Raw genomic sequence first — 15,642 nt, 5'->3', positions numbered from 1 at the left:
CGGACTACGGCGTGTTAACACGATCTCCCCTCAACACTCCTCGATCATTTGTCGTTGTCCACGTCGTCACCTCCCGTCCAACAGTTTCGATGAAGCTGTGTTTGCCTTTACCAACGATCTTTTGTTTCAGTGGCTAAAATAAACTGAAAGGTGTACGTTAGGCGCCATAGTAATTACTGTAACCATTATTGTAACATGGTCTGGATGGGATGAGAATCAGCAACAGGGAGAGAGGAGTGGAGACAGGAAACTGTATCCTGCCGCCTGTGAAGTCAAGCTGCTAACGACATACTTTGCTGGGATCTGGTAGCAAAGAAGTGTCCTCTACACCCATGGTAGGGAGAGCGAGTAAGTATAGCGAGTAGGGTGTATGTAAAGACGTCATCACATCCACCCTTGACACCCGCCCGAAATACAAGTGGTTATGTTCTATTTTACAGCGGGATGTGTACTAAGGAGCCCAGGCAAATATGCAGGTGAATGTCGACCCTTCGCCTCCAGGTACTGTCAAACAAGTTTTCAATGCAACACAGTTCAATCAGGTGCTTGAAGAATAAGCACTCTTTCTGTAAACCATCAGACTTGCCAAGTTAGGCTTCGTAGCCAGCCTTGTTGTTGTGGGAAAGGTGAATGGGAAGATGTTTTGGCTTACTGTTATTGTTCTTTTGTTTTTTTGTTTTTTTTTTTTTTTGTTTGTTTTTGTTTGTTTTTTTTTTTAATGTACTACATTTTTTTTCGCAACATTTTGATGTTGCAAATTCTCGTCTTGGTGAATGATTTGAAGCGTCATTCTGATAGGTTGCTTTTGTCCGGAGTCTAGATAAACAGCTTTTGTAGGAGGCTTTCCATTATATCTATGAATAGAATCCATGTCCATTGAAAATTAAAAAGCGTGCACATGAATATAAAGTGCGGATGAGGTGCTTTATCTTGAATTCAATGGAGCAATGGTGCACAGAATGCTAGCATTGCAAGCTCCATGTACGGATGTCAGTGTGGTGGGTGGTGGAAGGTACAATAAGACACTTAAGCTGATCCTCCAGTTCCTCAATTGAGGCCTCGAGACTCTGTCATGAGCTGAGCTAGTCTACCTTTGTAAGTGGATTGCCATTTTTAGAGAAAAAAAAACTGTGCATGCTGCGAGAATCTTCAACCCACGACCCTCACTCAGTCGGTGAAAATTACAACTCACGGGTCCGCCCTCCATTGTTACAGCACCGATTATTCCTGCCTTAACTCAGCACCCAACACTCTTTCGTATTTTATTTTTGTAGTTCACCGTGCAAGCCCAGTCACGATTCTTGCTGCTGGTAGAATGAAAGCTATCAAAACCTGTCAACCTTTCAGGGGGGCACAAGGAGGGATGGGAGGACTATGCTCATAGTGTTTAGTTGATGTCTTCAACTTGTGGGAGGCCACTGTTCAGAACTCCCCCTAAGACCCAGCAACTGTCCAGCAGAAATGTGTACCTCTGCCTTCCATGAACCACTTAAGTCTAGTGCCCCTACGGTCAGCTGGCTATCAGACCTTCACGCTTTCTTTCATACATTAATATGATTTTAGCACCTGCAATTTTAATTAATACCACCTCATTATTTGCAATACTACTGTATGTGTATGTTTTGCTTGTATGTTTTTTCTGTGTTTGTTTTTGTATTTTGTGAATGATGTTTTTGTGTGTGTGTGCGTGTTGAATATTGTCTCAAATGAAAAAAAAATGATTTAATTCTTTTCGATCTTGAATCAGTGTGTATTTATATATCTCAGTACTTTACTATTGCATATTATAGTAGATAACAGAACAATCAACAAAAACTAAACCAGAAGAATTGCATGTAATCTGCCGGGAAAAATTGCAGCTGACAGATTCTTACTGATTACACATATCATTAGTAAAATAAATATTTTAATAAACCTGTAATAACCAACACAGCTACACAGTCGCATCTTTAAAGTGACTTGAAAAGAACCGTATTAAAATATGGGCCTTAATGCTCCTTCAGAACTAAAAGAAGCATCATTTTTTAATGCTCATGGTGTTTTGTGAGGCTTAGATTAAGCACATTTGTAAAGAAATCATTTCGTTATTTACATAATTCATAGACACGCCAGTCCTACAGCAGACACAAGCAAGCAAACCAGTTAAGAAGTTCTTAAGAAAGTCCTTTAAATGTACAATATTCTCCACCCTAATCATTGCTACAATACCAACACGACTTGCTCTAATCATAGTACTAACATAATCATTATTCTCAGTGCTAACATGACTTTCTAAGCACAAAGTTATGTATAGAAAACAATGTTAATGAGCTACTGTATTTAATACTAGTTGGAAAATTGATTATATGCACCACGTATACTGGTCTACATGTCAACTGGCTGGCCTGTGGTGGCAGACTTGGCAACAGCTTCAGCAAGTGCCATTGCAGCCAGTGTGTCTTCCTGCTTTACTGCCATTTCCTCTTTACCTTCACCGCAACAAAAACAAATTATGGATTTTAATGCACAACATGAGAGATACAGATAGTACACACCACAGCAGCTTTTAAAAGTAACTTAATTTTGGCATTTGGTTTAAAAGATATGTTTATTTTTATTCTGACAAAATATCTGTGCAAATATTCTTGTAGAAATTTGGTTCCTGTTCCCTGTTCTCTGGTCCCAGCATTTGAAATTCTCTGCCTTTTTCATTTCAAAGATTTCAAGTCGAGCCTCACAACCCACCTGGTTGAGAAATACCTAGTGTAACTAAAGCTTACTCTTCTTCCCCATCTTCATCCATGTTCAGAATTGCTCAACACGGTTCAGCATTAAGCAATTGCATATAAGTTCAATCATGTGCTTCATTATATGTAGAAATTTTATATAAACCCATCTCTAACTATAGTATCTCTATCCAGCCAACATGATTCATAACAGACATGGAGGAATTAAGCAGCTGCAGTTTTTTAATGCTGCAATACCTTCAAGAACATTGAGGAAGTGCTCCATCTCCAAGCGATATGCATCTGCATACCGTATCACAAAATGAGATTCACATGGGGGAAGTGATGAACCTTTATGTTCCAGGGTTGATGTTAATAATGTTGAGCGGTTTGATACTGTATAACCTCCATTCTGACATAATACCTGTAAAAAGCAATTGATCTGTTATGGGGAGAAGATAAACAAAAATTTAGTAATAAAATCATTTTCCTGAAACAGAGTTGAGTTGCATATGTACTGATTATGTAACCCAAGTTGGAACTCTAAGCAAGACTAGCATCTATTTCAAGTGAACTAAAAGACAATTATTTCTGAGACATGTTCACACAGAGCTATGCTAACGTTAAGAATTATTCTACATATTCCAACAGATCCTGTGAGAGTACAAGCATAGCAGATCGTTTTATCCCACAGTAGAATTGGGGTAAACAGCAAGGAACTGATCATTATGAAAGTACACAATATTTTTTCTTTTATTACAGTGTTCCTGAAAAAGTGAAGGCATTTAATGATTTTTTTTTTGGACATAGTCAAAAATTTAAGTGCAGTATGTGAGGAAATGAAGTCTAATAAGCATGGCATGCTACAATGCCAGCATTAAACTGAAAAACATGAAAATTAGCAAACCTGCAGCCTTTGATCATAGCCCTGAGCTGACTGACGGCCATTGTCAATGACACAAATGGTCCCATTCTGAAACTGCACGGTCACAATTACCAAGTCATGATCACCACATGCACGAACTTCTGGGTTAAATGCACCTCCCTGACAGAAAACTCTCTTTGGCAATGATCCTGTTATCCAGAGACTCAGGTCCAAGTCATGGATAGTGGAATCTTTTGCTATACCACCTTCAAGAGAAAATGTTTGTCTGGTATTACAAATAAAGTTCAGTTCCACTAACTTTAAAAAAAAAGAATGAGGCAACAATCAACATAAGCCCATATTCTGCAGAAACAATACATCATAAATAGCTTTGTTACTTCAAGGGCAGGTAATCAAGTTCCTGGATGCCTAAGCAACTTTGACAGCCTCATTTTTCCACCTAAGCTCTCTTCACTAACGTTCGAGACAGGATTTTCTATGTGGATAAACAAGGCAGTATATCTGTAAAGCCTTGCCTGAGGTTTTGATGTAGCTCACTGGAGGGTACTGAGGATCATGACTTGAGATCTGGATCATTTTCACTTCTCCCAACTTTCTGCTTTGAACATCAGCATAAACTTGTCTTATACTTGGATCAAAGCGCCTGAAATTAAAATAGAGACATTTTCAGCACTAATAATTAGATATTACAAAAATGTTGACCTGCATAACTGATTGGGGTTCTTAAGAGATAATAATGCTAGCACAATATGCATTCAAATCACCCTTATTATTTAAGCCTCAATATTTCTTTTGCCATTGATAGACTACAGAAAACAATAATCAGCACCACTTTTACCTGTGAAATGCACAAAACAGTGGTTTGTTCTTTATCTCTGCCAAACGATAGCATGCTGTAGTTGTGGAAAGCTCAGGTGTTACTGGTTTCTCTGAGAAGACTGCTTTGCCTGATCAGAAAGCAATGACATTCTTGTAAAATATAAAATTCAACATTATAACGAGATGAAGATTGTCTCAGAAGTTAATTAATGACTTTTATGTCTGTGCTCGTCACGATCTTCAACCTGACCTGTGGTTGACAAATAATGAAATGATAAAGATGTCATACCAAATCTATGGCAGTTGCATTTTATATATGGCTGAGAAGCACTGATCCTAAACTGGCCTATAAAGTGCAATATTATCTCATTAAGGATGGTACTGGAACCAAACAAATCTTCATCATCAACTTCTATTTTATAGAGTTTTGGGGGCAATGCACTCTTCGTGGAATGTCCTATTGATGCATTTGAGCTCCAACCTGCAAGGAAGGGAAGCCTGATGACTTTGAAACAAAAGGTTGACTACTTGATGCTTGCTGTGATGACTAGAAAACTGCCTGCCAACCATACAGATAAACACCTGATTTATCAGGGAAAGTAAAAAGCCATAAGAGGAGAGGATTGGGTTCCAGCTGTACCCTAGAACTTACAATTCTTTGCCTATATGGCATATGGTTATAAGAGTCTGTACTGGTTAGTCATCTGCATTTTGTAAGACTGCTGTAAATAGGTAATAGCAGACAAACTTGCTAAATATAGCTGGGCTGTAGAGTCCATAGCATCACAATCGGTGAACAGACCTATTAAATCCACAGCAAACTGATGCAATGTTAAATGAATATGAAACAATCACAATTGTATCTAAAACCCTTTTCTTATAAACTTATTCAGTCATTAAATGATCAAATTTACTGTAGTCAACAATGTGATGTCACTCACCTGCCTTCAAACATCTTTGAATTTGATCTTCATGAGCAGTGGTTGGGGAGCAAATTACTACAGCATCAACACTGTTGAGAAATAAGGCAGATTCAGCTGTTAGTACAATGAGCGCCGTATGTGACTTCTTGTGCATATAACTAATTCAGTAATTGCCAAAGATTCTTTTCACTTCCAATCCATTAAAAAACAATTTTAGTTTTGTTAAAGATTTTATTATAATGACATCCTTTATATTTCTGATCCAAATGCTAGTCTGTCTTTGTTCTGGTCTGACAAAAGTGTGATCAAAGATGACACAAGTATTAAAACTGCAAAGAAACAAAAGTACAAAAGTCATAAAGTTTAAAAAAGTGCTTCAGGTCTCACAAATGTATTTATAACCTTGAATCATCCAGAACAAAGTCAAGGTCTGCTGGAGAACCACAGCGAGCATTTAGTCCGACCTGATTCCACAAAATGCTTTGCCTCCTTCACCTGAGACCGTAACAGCCATTGCACTCTCGCTCTTGGTGATGTAACCAAATTCTTCAAATGAACAGCACCTATATTAATAATAATAATGATACTTGATTTTAAAACACACTCTTCTCTCAAAATGAAATATCCTAGGACAGTGGTAAAAAACGAGTAATGCAATAAAAGCATTCAGTAATTTGTAATATATAGAAGTTTTCAACTTTCAATTAACACTAGCTATAGTTATAAGTATGCTTTATCTACACTAAGTATTAAAAAACCACGGGTATGGTGTATATAATGTAATTTTAGTATTATTTTCCTTCCTCTGAGAAACAGGAGAGATCAGCTGAAATCCATCAAATTGTGGGGCTAATTCTCAGAGACAATATCAACTGCATTTTAGTTTATGGGCTCCGATACAATATATATTTATTGAAACCTTCAATCAAGTGTTATCTGTATGTGTATGTTACTTCTGTAAAGAGCTCCTAGCAAATCATTGGAAAAGCGCTACAAAAATGTTCATTATATTATTATTATCTCCACATCATTATATGCTATGTAATGTTGTATATGCTAAATAGAGTGTTATGCTCAATCTTCAAGTCTCATGTGCACACTCTGAACTGACACGAATAGAGTATGCCTAACTCTGTTGACAGTTTTATCAGTGAAATCAAATAAAAAATTTAGTTTACAAAACTTCTACGTGACTGCTCATTGGACTTCCCTGCATTGTATTTTGCTGTGCCACGACTCTTACCCATATTTCCCATGCCCAGAATGGCAAAGCCGAACCGACTGGCAACCATTCTTGTTCTGCGGTAACAAAAGTTATGAACGTTTGTCTAAACATTCAGAAATCTGCGGCGTAAAAGCCGCTACTGCGTTATCAGTGTGACCCACCTAAACTGTTCTGCAAAAGGGATTCATTGTCATAAAGCTGCTGTCAACACTGACACTGAATCTTATCAGGGTATGTGACACGTACAATTAACTTAATTGCTGTCAAACGAGAACAATCTATCTCAGAACTGTTTCATGTGACAAAACATGGATTTTTATTATGACATAATGGTACTAAGACCAGATTAATTCACCTCTACTATTAAGACAAGCTGATAAATGCCTCTCCTCCGAACAACTCAAGATGCGGAGCTTATAATTGTCCGCCAGAAGGGTTATGACCCCGATCTATTTGCATATCACGTGATGTGCAGGTAGGTCGACTCGACCATAGGTGTGCAATACAAGTTCCTGACTCGACCGTTTGCAAATTCCTAATTGAGGATATTTGAGGACCTTACTATTTCTTATTCGATCAAATGTTGTATCTACTAAGTTATTTACCCTCCCATCTTGTCCAGCACTTCTTGAGAGTGTACACATTATTATTATATTATTATTTAATATAACAGCACGAAGAATAAATACATGTACATTTAATTTAAATATTTTTCTAGTTTAGTTAAGTTTGAGCATTATACAGGAGAGTTATCGATATTGTTTTCTATGTTACTCTACCAAGACCCATCTACTCAGAATATCACAAAATAATAAATTAATTCTCAAGCAAATGACATCAGTTTCAGGGAAGATAATTAATCCATTCCCACTAACGCATTTTCGATTTGCCTCCCGTTGATCACGGTTTTCTCGCTTCGCTCCCCTGTGTCACCTGGTATTATCACACCTGTCCGCCAGGTGGTGTTAGAAGTCCCCCGTGTCTCAACTCTTTGATCCTCTACCGGGGTAGAAAACTTTCAAAATGGCATCGAGTGTAACGCAGGTGTCTGCATACTCGGCGACAAGTTCCTTTTACCCGAGTACCGTCGGAGAAGGTTCCCACATCCACAAAGAAACTTTCGAGGACAGGATCAAGCAATGGCGACAATGGCTGGCGGGGTCGGATATCGATGGACGACTTTTTATTATGGGTCGCGCAGTGCGTGACTGGGGTAAGTGTTCTTACTGAACCTCTTAATCTTGGCAGATCATATGCATAAACTTGTAACATCTCTGTAATGACACCTGTCACATAAATCTTGTTTGAGGACGACATGGACTAACAAACGCACAAAGATTATCTTTGATATTTTTTTTAGCCTCTAAATACCACTTCCGGTTCACTTCCGTGTTGATGTATCAAAATAGCAAAAGTTGTTTGCAAGCATTCAACAACACGATGGACAGTTTTATCATTAAATCAATCAATTAATTACAACTTTAAGAACAATTCCTTGATATACAATTCAATGTAAGAATGGATGATGTATACAAATATTTCCTTTCTTGATATTTAGAATTCACATTTATGGTGTACTCTTGTAGATAAAGCAGGGATGTCTAATGTTGAAATTGAATCTTGAAGGATGAAGCTAATGGTTGTCTTAACATGTCAGCATTATTTATTGCTAGATCAACAAAAAAATATACTGCAACAACATTAGAGACTTCTCAAGACAAGTTGAACTGCTCCCGTTGTGATGTATTATTTAAGGCCACTGGGTCCTGCTCCCTCCTGTTAAAACTTCACAATATTTGTTACAGTTAATCTCTGAACTTTTGCACATTGGAACATATTTACATATGTATACTGACAACATAAAGCTTTTGGACATGATTCAGTCATCTCCATTTTCAAGAAAAATTTTTAAAGATAGGTTGGACATAATTCAATCATCTCCATTTTTATGAAAAATTTACAAAGATAGGTTAAACCTTATTCATACTGTAAGAAGTCAACATTCATTCTAGTAATGATCAGTGTTAATTATGTGTCTGTGGTGTTTATGTATGTTGTTTGGGAGAAGGGTCATGGTGCATAAACAGTAAATGTTTAAGTAGGTTTTATAAAATGCTGAGCCTACCTTTGGTTGGGGAACACTGCTATATACATTCCCTGATTATTATTAAATATTTCTGATTGCTAGTTTGTTGGTTAATGTCTTTTTTGTTGTTTTTTTTTCTTCCAGTGTTTCTCATAATTGGATACACAATATTCTACGCTTCTCTTATTGTTATGGGAGTTGCATTCATGGCTGTATTCTACTGGGTAATTGACTGGAACTACCCACGAGTTCAGCTTCCAAACTCCATTCTGCAAACTCCTGGGCTAAGCTTCAGGCCTCAGCCCAACATTGGAAGCACACTGGTCTATTTGTTGAAGGGAGATGGCGCCACCTATATCCATCATCTTGATCACATTGATGCATATTTGAGATGTGCGTCAAAATTGCTGCATGTATATTACAGATGTCATTAGCTAGAGCTTTATTTTATTGATAACTAAAAGATGCATGATGAATTCAACAACATAAGTATTATTATAGCAAAAGAATCTGCCTATTTCTGAACAAGTGCGAAGTGGATATGTAGAGAAAAACTGTGTGTTTGTTGTGTACATCCAAAGCATTTATGTGTAGATGCATTATCTAATCCATTTTACCCACAGACTATGAAAACGAGAAACAGCAGGGTGAAAACTATATCGACTGCAGTGAGATACGAGGTAGAAGAACAAAGGATTTCAACAAAGTCTGCCGTTTTGATATTATTGACCTGGGACCTAACTGCGTCAAACAACAGAATTATGGGTTTGATGATGGCTTGCCGTGCGTTTTGGTTAAGATTAACAAGGTAAGGTAATGGACATGCTAGCCTTAATTAAAAAAAACAATGTGAATTTTGAGGGCACATTTCCAGAACAAGGGAAATTTATTTGCATTCCTTGGGTGTAACCACTCCCCTATCTAGATTACTTTTAGTGTAATGCAACATTTCATAAAATGAATTAGTCCCTCTTTGATGTCTGCAGTTCTTCTATTACAGTCATTGGAACTTGTTTTCAGTAAATAAATCCTTTTTCAATTTGCCATCATTTGGAAAGCTATTTAGAGAATTTTGAAATAATTACACAAGTTTTCCATTTGAGGCCATATTGTTGCTTCTGAAAGTTCTGCTATTTTAACATTTTGAATCTTATTTAACTTTGAAAAATCTCCACATTGTGGCTTTTTCAGGTATTCGGGTGGATGCCAGAGGAATACACAAATGAAACAGTTCCAGAGGCTATTCAGGATTTGTGGAATCAGTGGTGGATAACTATAACTTGTGAAGGAGAGGTTTGTGATTTTTTTCTTAAGTCACTTTTTGACAACAGTGTCTTTGACAGCAGATTTTGTTTTGTGGGGGTGTCGGTGGGAGGCTGTAATCAGAAAACGAAAAAGTTCAAAGGACTTAAGTGATAGCGGTAAATTTGTTTTTGTATATAGATTCTTTTTATGTGATTGCAATAACTTAAGAAAGATCTGTATCACTCAAGCATAACTTATACCTCCAAACAATTCATAATAATAAATGAAATATTTGTATAGCACATACTCAAACTCCTAAGGAGAATGTTCTTTGCTCTTCAAACAAGAATGAGAAGTGGACAACATGAACAGCAAACAAGGGACAGAAAAATGAAGAAACGAATAAAAGACAAATATAGAAAATGCGAAGTGGAACCAAGTAACAAGAAGGGGGGAATATCATGATTCTGTGGAGGAAGACCAGTAGGAAAGTAGCAATAAGTGGAAAAAGGGAGGGGGAACGGGAGGACTACCATTGTGTGGACTGTGTTAGAAGTAATGCTGAAGGAAGAGGTATGTTTTCAGTGCAGATTTGATGGATTCAATTGTAGGTATGTTGCAGATATGGAAAGAAGAGAGTTGCATTGTCATGTTGCACAGTGACTAAAAAATTCAGCGAACATATGTTGTAGTTCTGGTGACAGGAATAGTTGAGATACAGTCATATCAGACGAAGAGCTTAGTTGTCTGTCTGGGACGTAAGGGAAGAGAGGTTCAGAGGAATAGTTGGGGCAGGAGCTGCAAAGAAAGAACATAGATTGCACAATTTATAACGGGAGCTCAATTCTATATAATGCACTAATGGTTAAAAAATAGATACCTAGCACATTGATGCATTAATCTCTACTGGTGGTTTGCTTTAAGGTTTGGAAAGTCAAGTACAAGCATCAGATTTTGTGGATTTCTTGTAGTGCTTTGTCGGTTTTATTGATTTCATTTTGGATAAAGAGTAAAAACATCACTTTACAAATATTTAAATTGTTTGCTTGCATAACTCTAATTTTACAGTATGTCAAATTATTTATATTTTCTCAGATTTCAATACACATACTACTAAAACTTTAATGCTCTGAGCATTTCATATTTTTAAAAATTTAAGTTAAGGAATTTCTGGCTTATAAAACTTCTACCTGCATAAATCATGTTGTGATTCAAGTTTTTAAACATTATAGAAAAACTTGTGCTAGCGCATATAATAGTAATAATAGATTTATACATCGCATTTCCCCTCACAAAGGCAAGCTATGTTATAATGTTATGTGAGCCCCATATCATTTTGCCATTCACTTTCTTGATGAAACTGCACACACGAAAATTCAATACCTATTTCATGTATGAAAATTAGTGTAATTAACATGAGCCACAAATTACAATGACAAAACAGTAATGTCACCAAATATATAAAGAGTTTGTTTCTCAAAATCTGGTCAGATTTTTCTTCCTAAATCTCAAAAAAAAAACAACCAAAGAAGCTGAGAACATTGTTTTGATTAGGCATTCATTATGCTATTTTTTTACAAAAGTCAAGATTATTCAAGCTGAAAAAAATATGATTACTGTTGAACGCATAAGTCACATACTAGTGTTGCCTGAAATCTCCCACAACAACTGCAAGTTTTTCCAACTTTCATGTTGTTTGATCTTGGGCAACGCAATTGCTTTCTTGGCAATGGAGTTGTATTCTGCACAGCTGTTGAAGGCTGGGAACGTGATGGAGCTTGTGTATAGTGTGTCCTATTCCTCCCAGAACATTCTTCTTCCATAGATTATCTAAGTCCAACAAGTTCCTCGCCTAGTTTCATCAGGAAGATTTGTGATTTTTGCTGCATTTCCACTCGGAGTTTAGGGACGTCCAAACAGCATAGGCATTCATGGCGCTGATATCACCATGTTGTAGCAGATTACCGTAGTTTATCATATTTCCTTTTGTTTCGTGCTGTTGCAGTGAACCAGTTGGTCCATTGTCAATGCCACATTTTGTCTTGTTCTAGTCCAAAATCAACTGATGCTTTTTCACTATCGTTACGTTGTCAACACTCTGTCGATCATGAGAAGTGCTAAAAGTAACCACTACCCTGTCTTTATAATAAAAAGCCAGAATCCCATGATCATGAAAAGCAAAGAGTGTAGTATTTGTTTGCCTCCCTTCTGTTTCAGTTTGTTCTGAGCATTTGGAATCTCTTTTCTGATTCTACAGGTGGTCCCAAGCTAGACGTTTCTCTCCCTGCCCAAAGCTAATGAAGAAGTTGTCACCCGTTACATTCCTGACACTATTTTCCAACACAAAGATCATGTCCAACACAACTCTTTCATTCTGTCTCTGTTCTCTTGGTTGATCAGCATCTGGCATTTATACCTGTGGTCCACATGGATCCCGCCGTTGGTTAACAATAGAATTTTAATTTGCACTACGATTTTTGAAGATATTTGAAAATTCATTTCATCCTTGATGAGTCCATCACTAAAATGTAAAAGTCAAGAAATTTCAAGCTGTTGAGATAAACGGTTAACATTTTATAAATAGCAAAACTTTGGTTAGGCTCCATAGCTGTTAGAGGGTTAATGCTGAGAAGTAATTATGATTTATAAGCCTATACACTCATAGTTCTTACTTTACTAATCTAAAAACTGTCTTTCAGACTGCGACGGACAAAGAAAATGTAGGGGAGATTGTCTATTTCCCATCCAATGGTTTCCATTTCAAGTACTTTCCATTCCGCAACCAGCAAGGCTACAGGTCACCGCTGGTTTTTGTTCGCTTCAATGGACCCCATCCAGGCATCCTTCTCATGATTCAGTGCAAGGTCTGGGCACACAACATAGCTCACGACCTTCATGAGCAAACAGGCGTGCTTCATTTTGAACTGTTGGTTGACTGAGTGGTGATTGCCTAACACTTGTTGATCCACCTGTTTCTGGATCAGACTTTCATACAACTGAGAGTTAAATATTAGTGCACTTAGAGTTCTTAAAAAGATTTGTACAGGATAATAGTCACCCCAGCAGACATACTGGCTAGCAATTATATGGTGCGAAGCCAGTCAGGACTTTACTGCAAGCATTCCATTACAGGGAAGGATATTTTTAGAGATGAATAATGTGGAGTTGAAAGTTGACAGAGACCATAAGGTTGAAAAAGGAAGGTAAGATCTTCAGCAGCTCTTGTTGGTTCATGAAGATGCCTTTATTTGTATATGTGCTCCTTGAAATAATTTTTTTCAACAGTTTCAATCTCTTTACATTTTAAAATGTCAGTTTTTCATTAAACTCTAACATATATTAATACTTTCTTTTTTAACTGAAGCAGAGCGGATAAAGGAAACATGAGTATACAAATGAATATTTTTAATTAAACCTGGCTACAACATGTGTACACTCTCTCTGACTTGCTCCTATGTGCACACGTGCACCCCTACAGTTGCCACGATATAGTCTTAGTTGCTGGCACGGTGTTAAACACATACAAACAAGCACCCACAGATATGAAGCTGCTGCATGAGAATCAAGTTTAAGTATGTTTGTGTGTTATTCTTAGTATACATTAACACAATACTATTGACAAGGAGGATATATGTATCCATATCACGTCTTTGATAAAAGTAGATAAATGAATGGGTGTGCTTGGTATGGACTGCAGTTTGACTCAGTGTATGCATCATCCACTTAGTTCTGTCTTGAATTAAAGCTAAATCTGGTCTCTGCCAAGACTAGCATCACTAAAGAGAAATATAAATCTAGCAAAATATTCTAGGTCATAATATTGCCCATTCATATGATACTTATGCTGCATTGTGTGTTATAAATAATAGTTACTTTTCTGTAACTTTTTGTTTCATACTCTTCATTGGATTGATATTTCAGACATAACATTCTTGACAGCGTGTTTTCAAATAATCTTGTACAGGACCAAAAGGATGATGTTATACAAAATAAAGTGCTCTATTTTCTACAATGTATACGTTATAATGTACATAAGAAATAAAACTTTTATACAAGAAATTTTTGATGTTGTAGTGTTTAATGCATGATTGCATAGATTTATTTTAGTTGTATGTTCTGATCAAGCATTTATACAGGTATTGATACTACCAATGAACAAACCAACTTATAAAGTACCAGAAGTGTAAATCTAAATAAATACTGACATTTGTGGACTTTAAAAACCTGCTAGCTACGGTTGTGTTGTTGGTGGCAAGGAGCATTAAATGTGCCCTTTAAAGTGAACCGATCGAGAAGTTCTATAGATATCTTTCACATTATAACTCTCATTCTCCTTCATCATCGCCTGTAAATATATTAGATAAACTCTATTATAGCATGCACCACTCCCATTAGATTTTGTAAATAAACTCTGGTATAGCATCCAACAAAGACGCTTATGTTGAACTCTTTGTGGTACATATGAGAGCTCAAGGGAAATAAATCTATCTGAAGTGACAAAATACATTTGCTTTGAAAAGTAATGTAGATTTAATACCATTGATGATGACACATCAAGGACGGGGTTAAGATTCCATTTACTGAAGTATAACATATATAAAGCATATACTAAGGGAAACAATTCTGTCTACTTCTTTTTCCTTTTTCTTTTGAAGAAAGGTCTGAGAAAAGAATATCCAAGCATTATACACGCAGATTTTGAAAATACCGGGAAAATAATTTACGATTACAATAGGCCCGGAGGTCGTCTACCATTAAGAGAAACTTAATAGTTTGCACATAGCAAAACAAGTAAATTCTTAATTAGTAATCGTACGTCTTCCAGCCCATCGAATCCCTCCCCCGCTTACATGGTCAAGTTAATCGCCTAGCCTGAAAAAGGGACAAAATTCCAGGTTGACTGCTGGGATCGACAAGACTAGAGTACATTCCCTTCCCTTGAGGAAAAAAAATTATCAAACTTGCAGCTGTCTTGACTTCTAAAGACCTATATAACTACCTGTAGATTTTTGTCTGTCGTGTCTCTGCATGCTGACTTGCCTGTGGAACTAGTATGACCTTATGTTATCTATCATTTCTTTTGCTTTTGAGACATTTTTGCTGGACGTTTTCAAGCAATCTTAAATTAATAATGATAAAGAAGAAATATTTTAGAGCGCATTTCTACTTGAGAAAGCAAGTTACTGGCGCTGTGCACGAAAGATCCAACAGTTAACTATTATACATGTCACCAAACAGATGACACAATGGCAAACAGGAGCAAAATCCACGAATGAAGACAAAGAATTGATGAATGAGCAATTAGAACAAATAAAAGTTTGAAAGAGTGGAAGAAAGAAAGAGTAATTAAATCTTGTTCATTGACTCTCCGTGTCCCCCAAACACGGATGGATCGAATGTCTTTGAAATATGTATGAGAAGCTTGTCTCGTGTACTGTTCTCCTGCTCAGATTACTATATCTCTCTCTCTCTTTAGTGACATCACAACCTTGACGTGGAGTCTTCTCGGTGTTATAGAAAACCGATCTATATGGGAAACAATTACATGCTGTCGCGTTGTCATCCACTGCACATTAGTGACTGCAGCTGATAAGCCACGGAAAGCCTATATTTACAAGTGTAAAACGCTGTGTAATCATATTTCACTCATGATCGAAAAGGGATTACGGGCATAATGAAATCTTAATTATTTCACTTTAGCATCAGGGGTCGTTAAAATACTGTAAAGTAGTACATGTATATTAAGTGACGCG

General features: G+C 36.8%; 2 protein-coding genes across 2 annotated transcripts; one reads left to right on the top strand and one right to left on the bottom strand.

The window, feature by feature from the left end:
* Positions 1-2,235: 2,235 nt before the first annotated feature.
* On the bottom strand, positions 2,236-6,625 carry LOC112555527 (inositol 2-dehydrogenase-like). The gene is given in 9 exon segments (XM_025223961.1): positions 2,236-2,468; positions 2,964-3,129; positions 3,613-3,836; positions 4,107-4,234; positions 4,430-4,538; positions 5,352-5,422; positions 5,736-5,800; positions 5,802-5,896; positions 6,523-6,625. Coding segments are annotated over 9 exon segments (1,065 nt in total). The 3' UTR covers positions 2,236-2,364.
* An 866-nt stretch (positions 6,626-7,491) lies between these two features.
* On the top strand, positions 7,492-13,948 carry LOC112555154 (sodium/potassium-transporting ATPase subunit beta-2-like). The gene is made up of 5 exons (XM_025223408.1): positions 7,492-7,771; positions 8,789-9,037; positions 9,268-9,452; positions 9,836-9,937; positions 12,589-13,948. Exons 1-5 carry the CDS (start codon positions 7,582-7,584, stop codon positions 12,826-12,828), a joined length of 966 nt encoding a protein of 321 aa, XP_025079193.1. The 5' UTR covers positions 7,492-7,581; the 3' UTR covers positions 12,829-13,948.
* The last annotated feature ends 1,694 nt before the right edge of the window (positions 13,949-15,642 follow it).

Source organism: Pomacea canaliculata, linkage group LG14, assembly GCF_003073045.1.
Source record: "Pomacea canaliculata isolate SZHN2017 linkage group LG14, ASM307304v1, whole genome shotgun sequence".
NCBI classification, from domain to species: domain Eukaryota; kingdom Metazoa; phylum Mollusca; class Gastropoda; order Architaenioglossa; family Ampullariidae; genus Pomacea; species Pomacea canaliculata.
The sequence above is the reverse complement of the archived record's forward strand: the minus strand, read 5'-3'. Positions and strand labels throughout refer to the sequence as shown.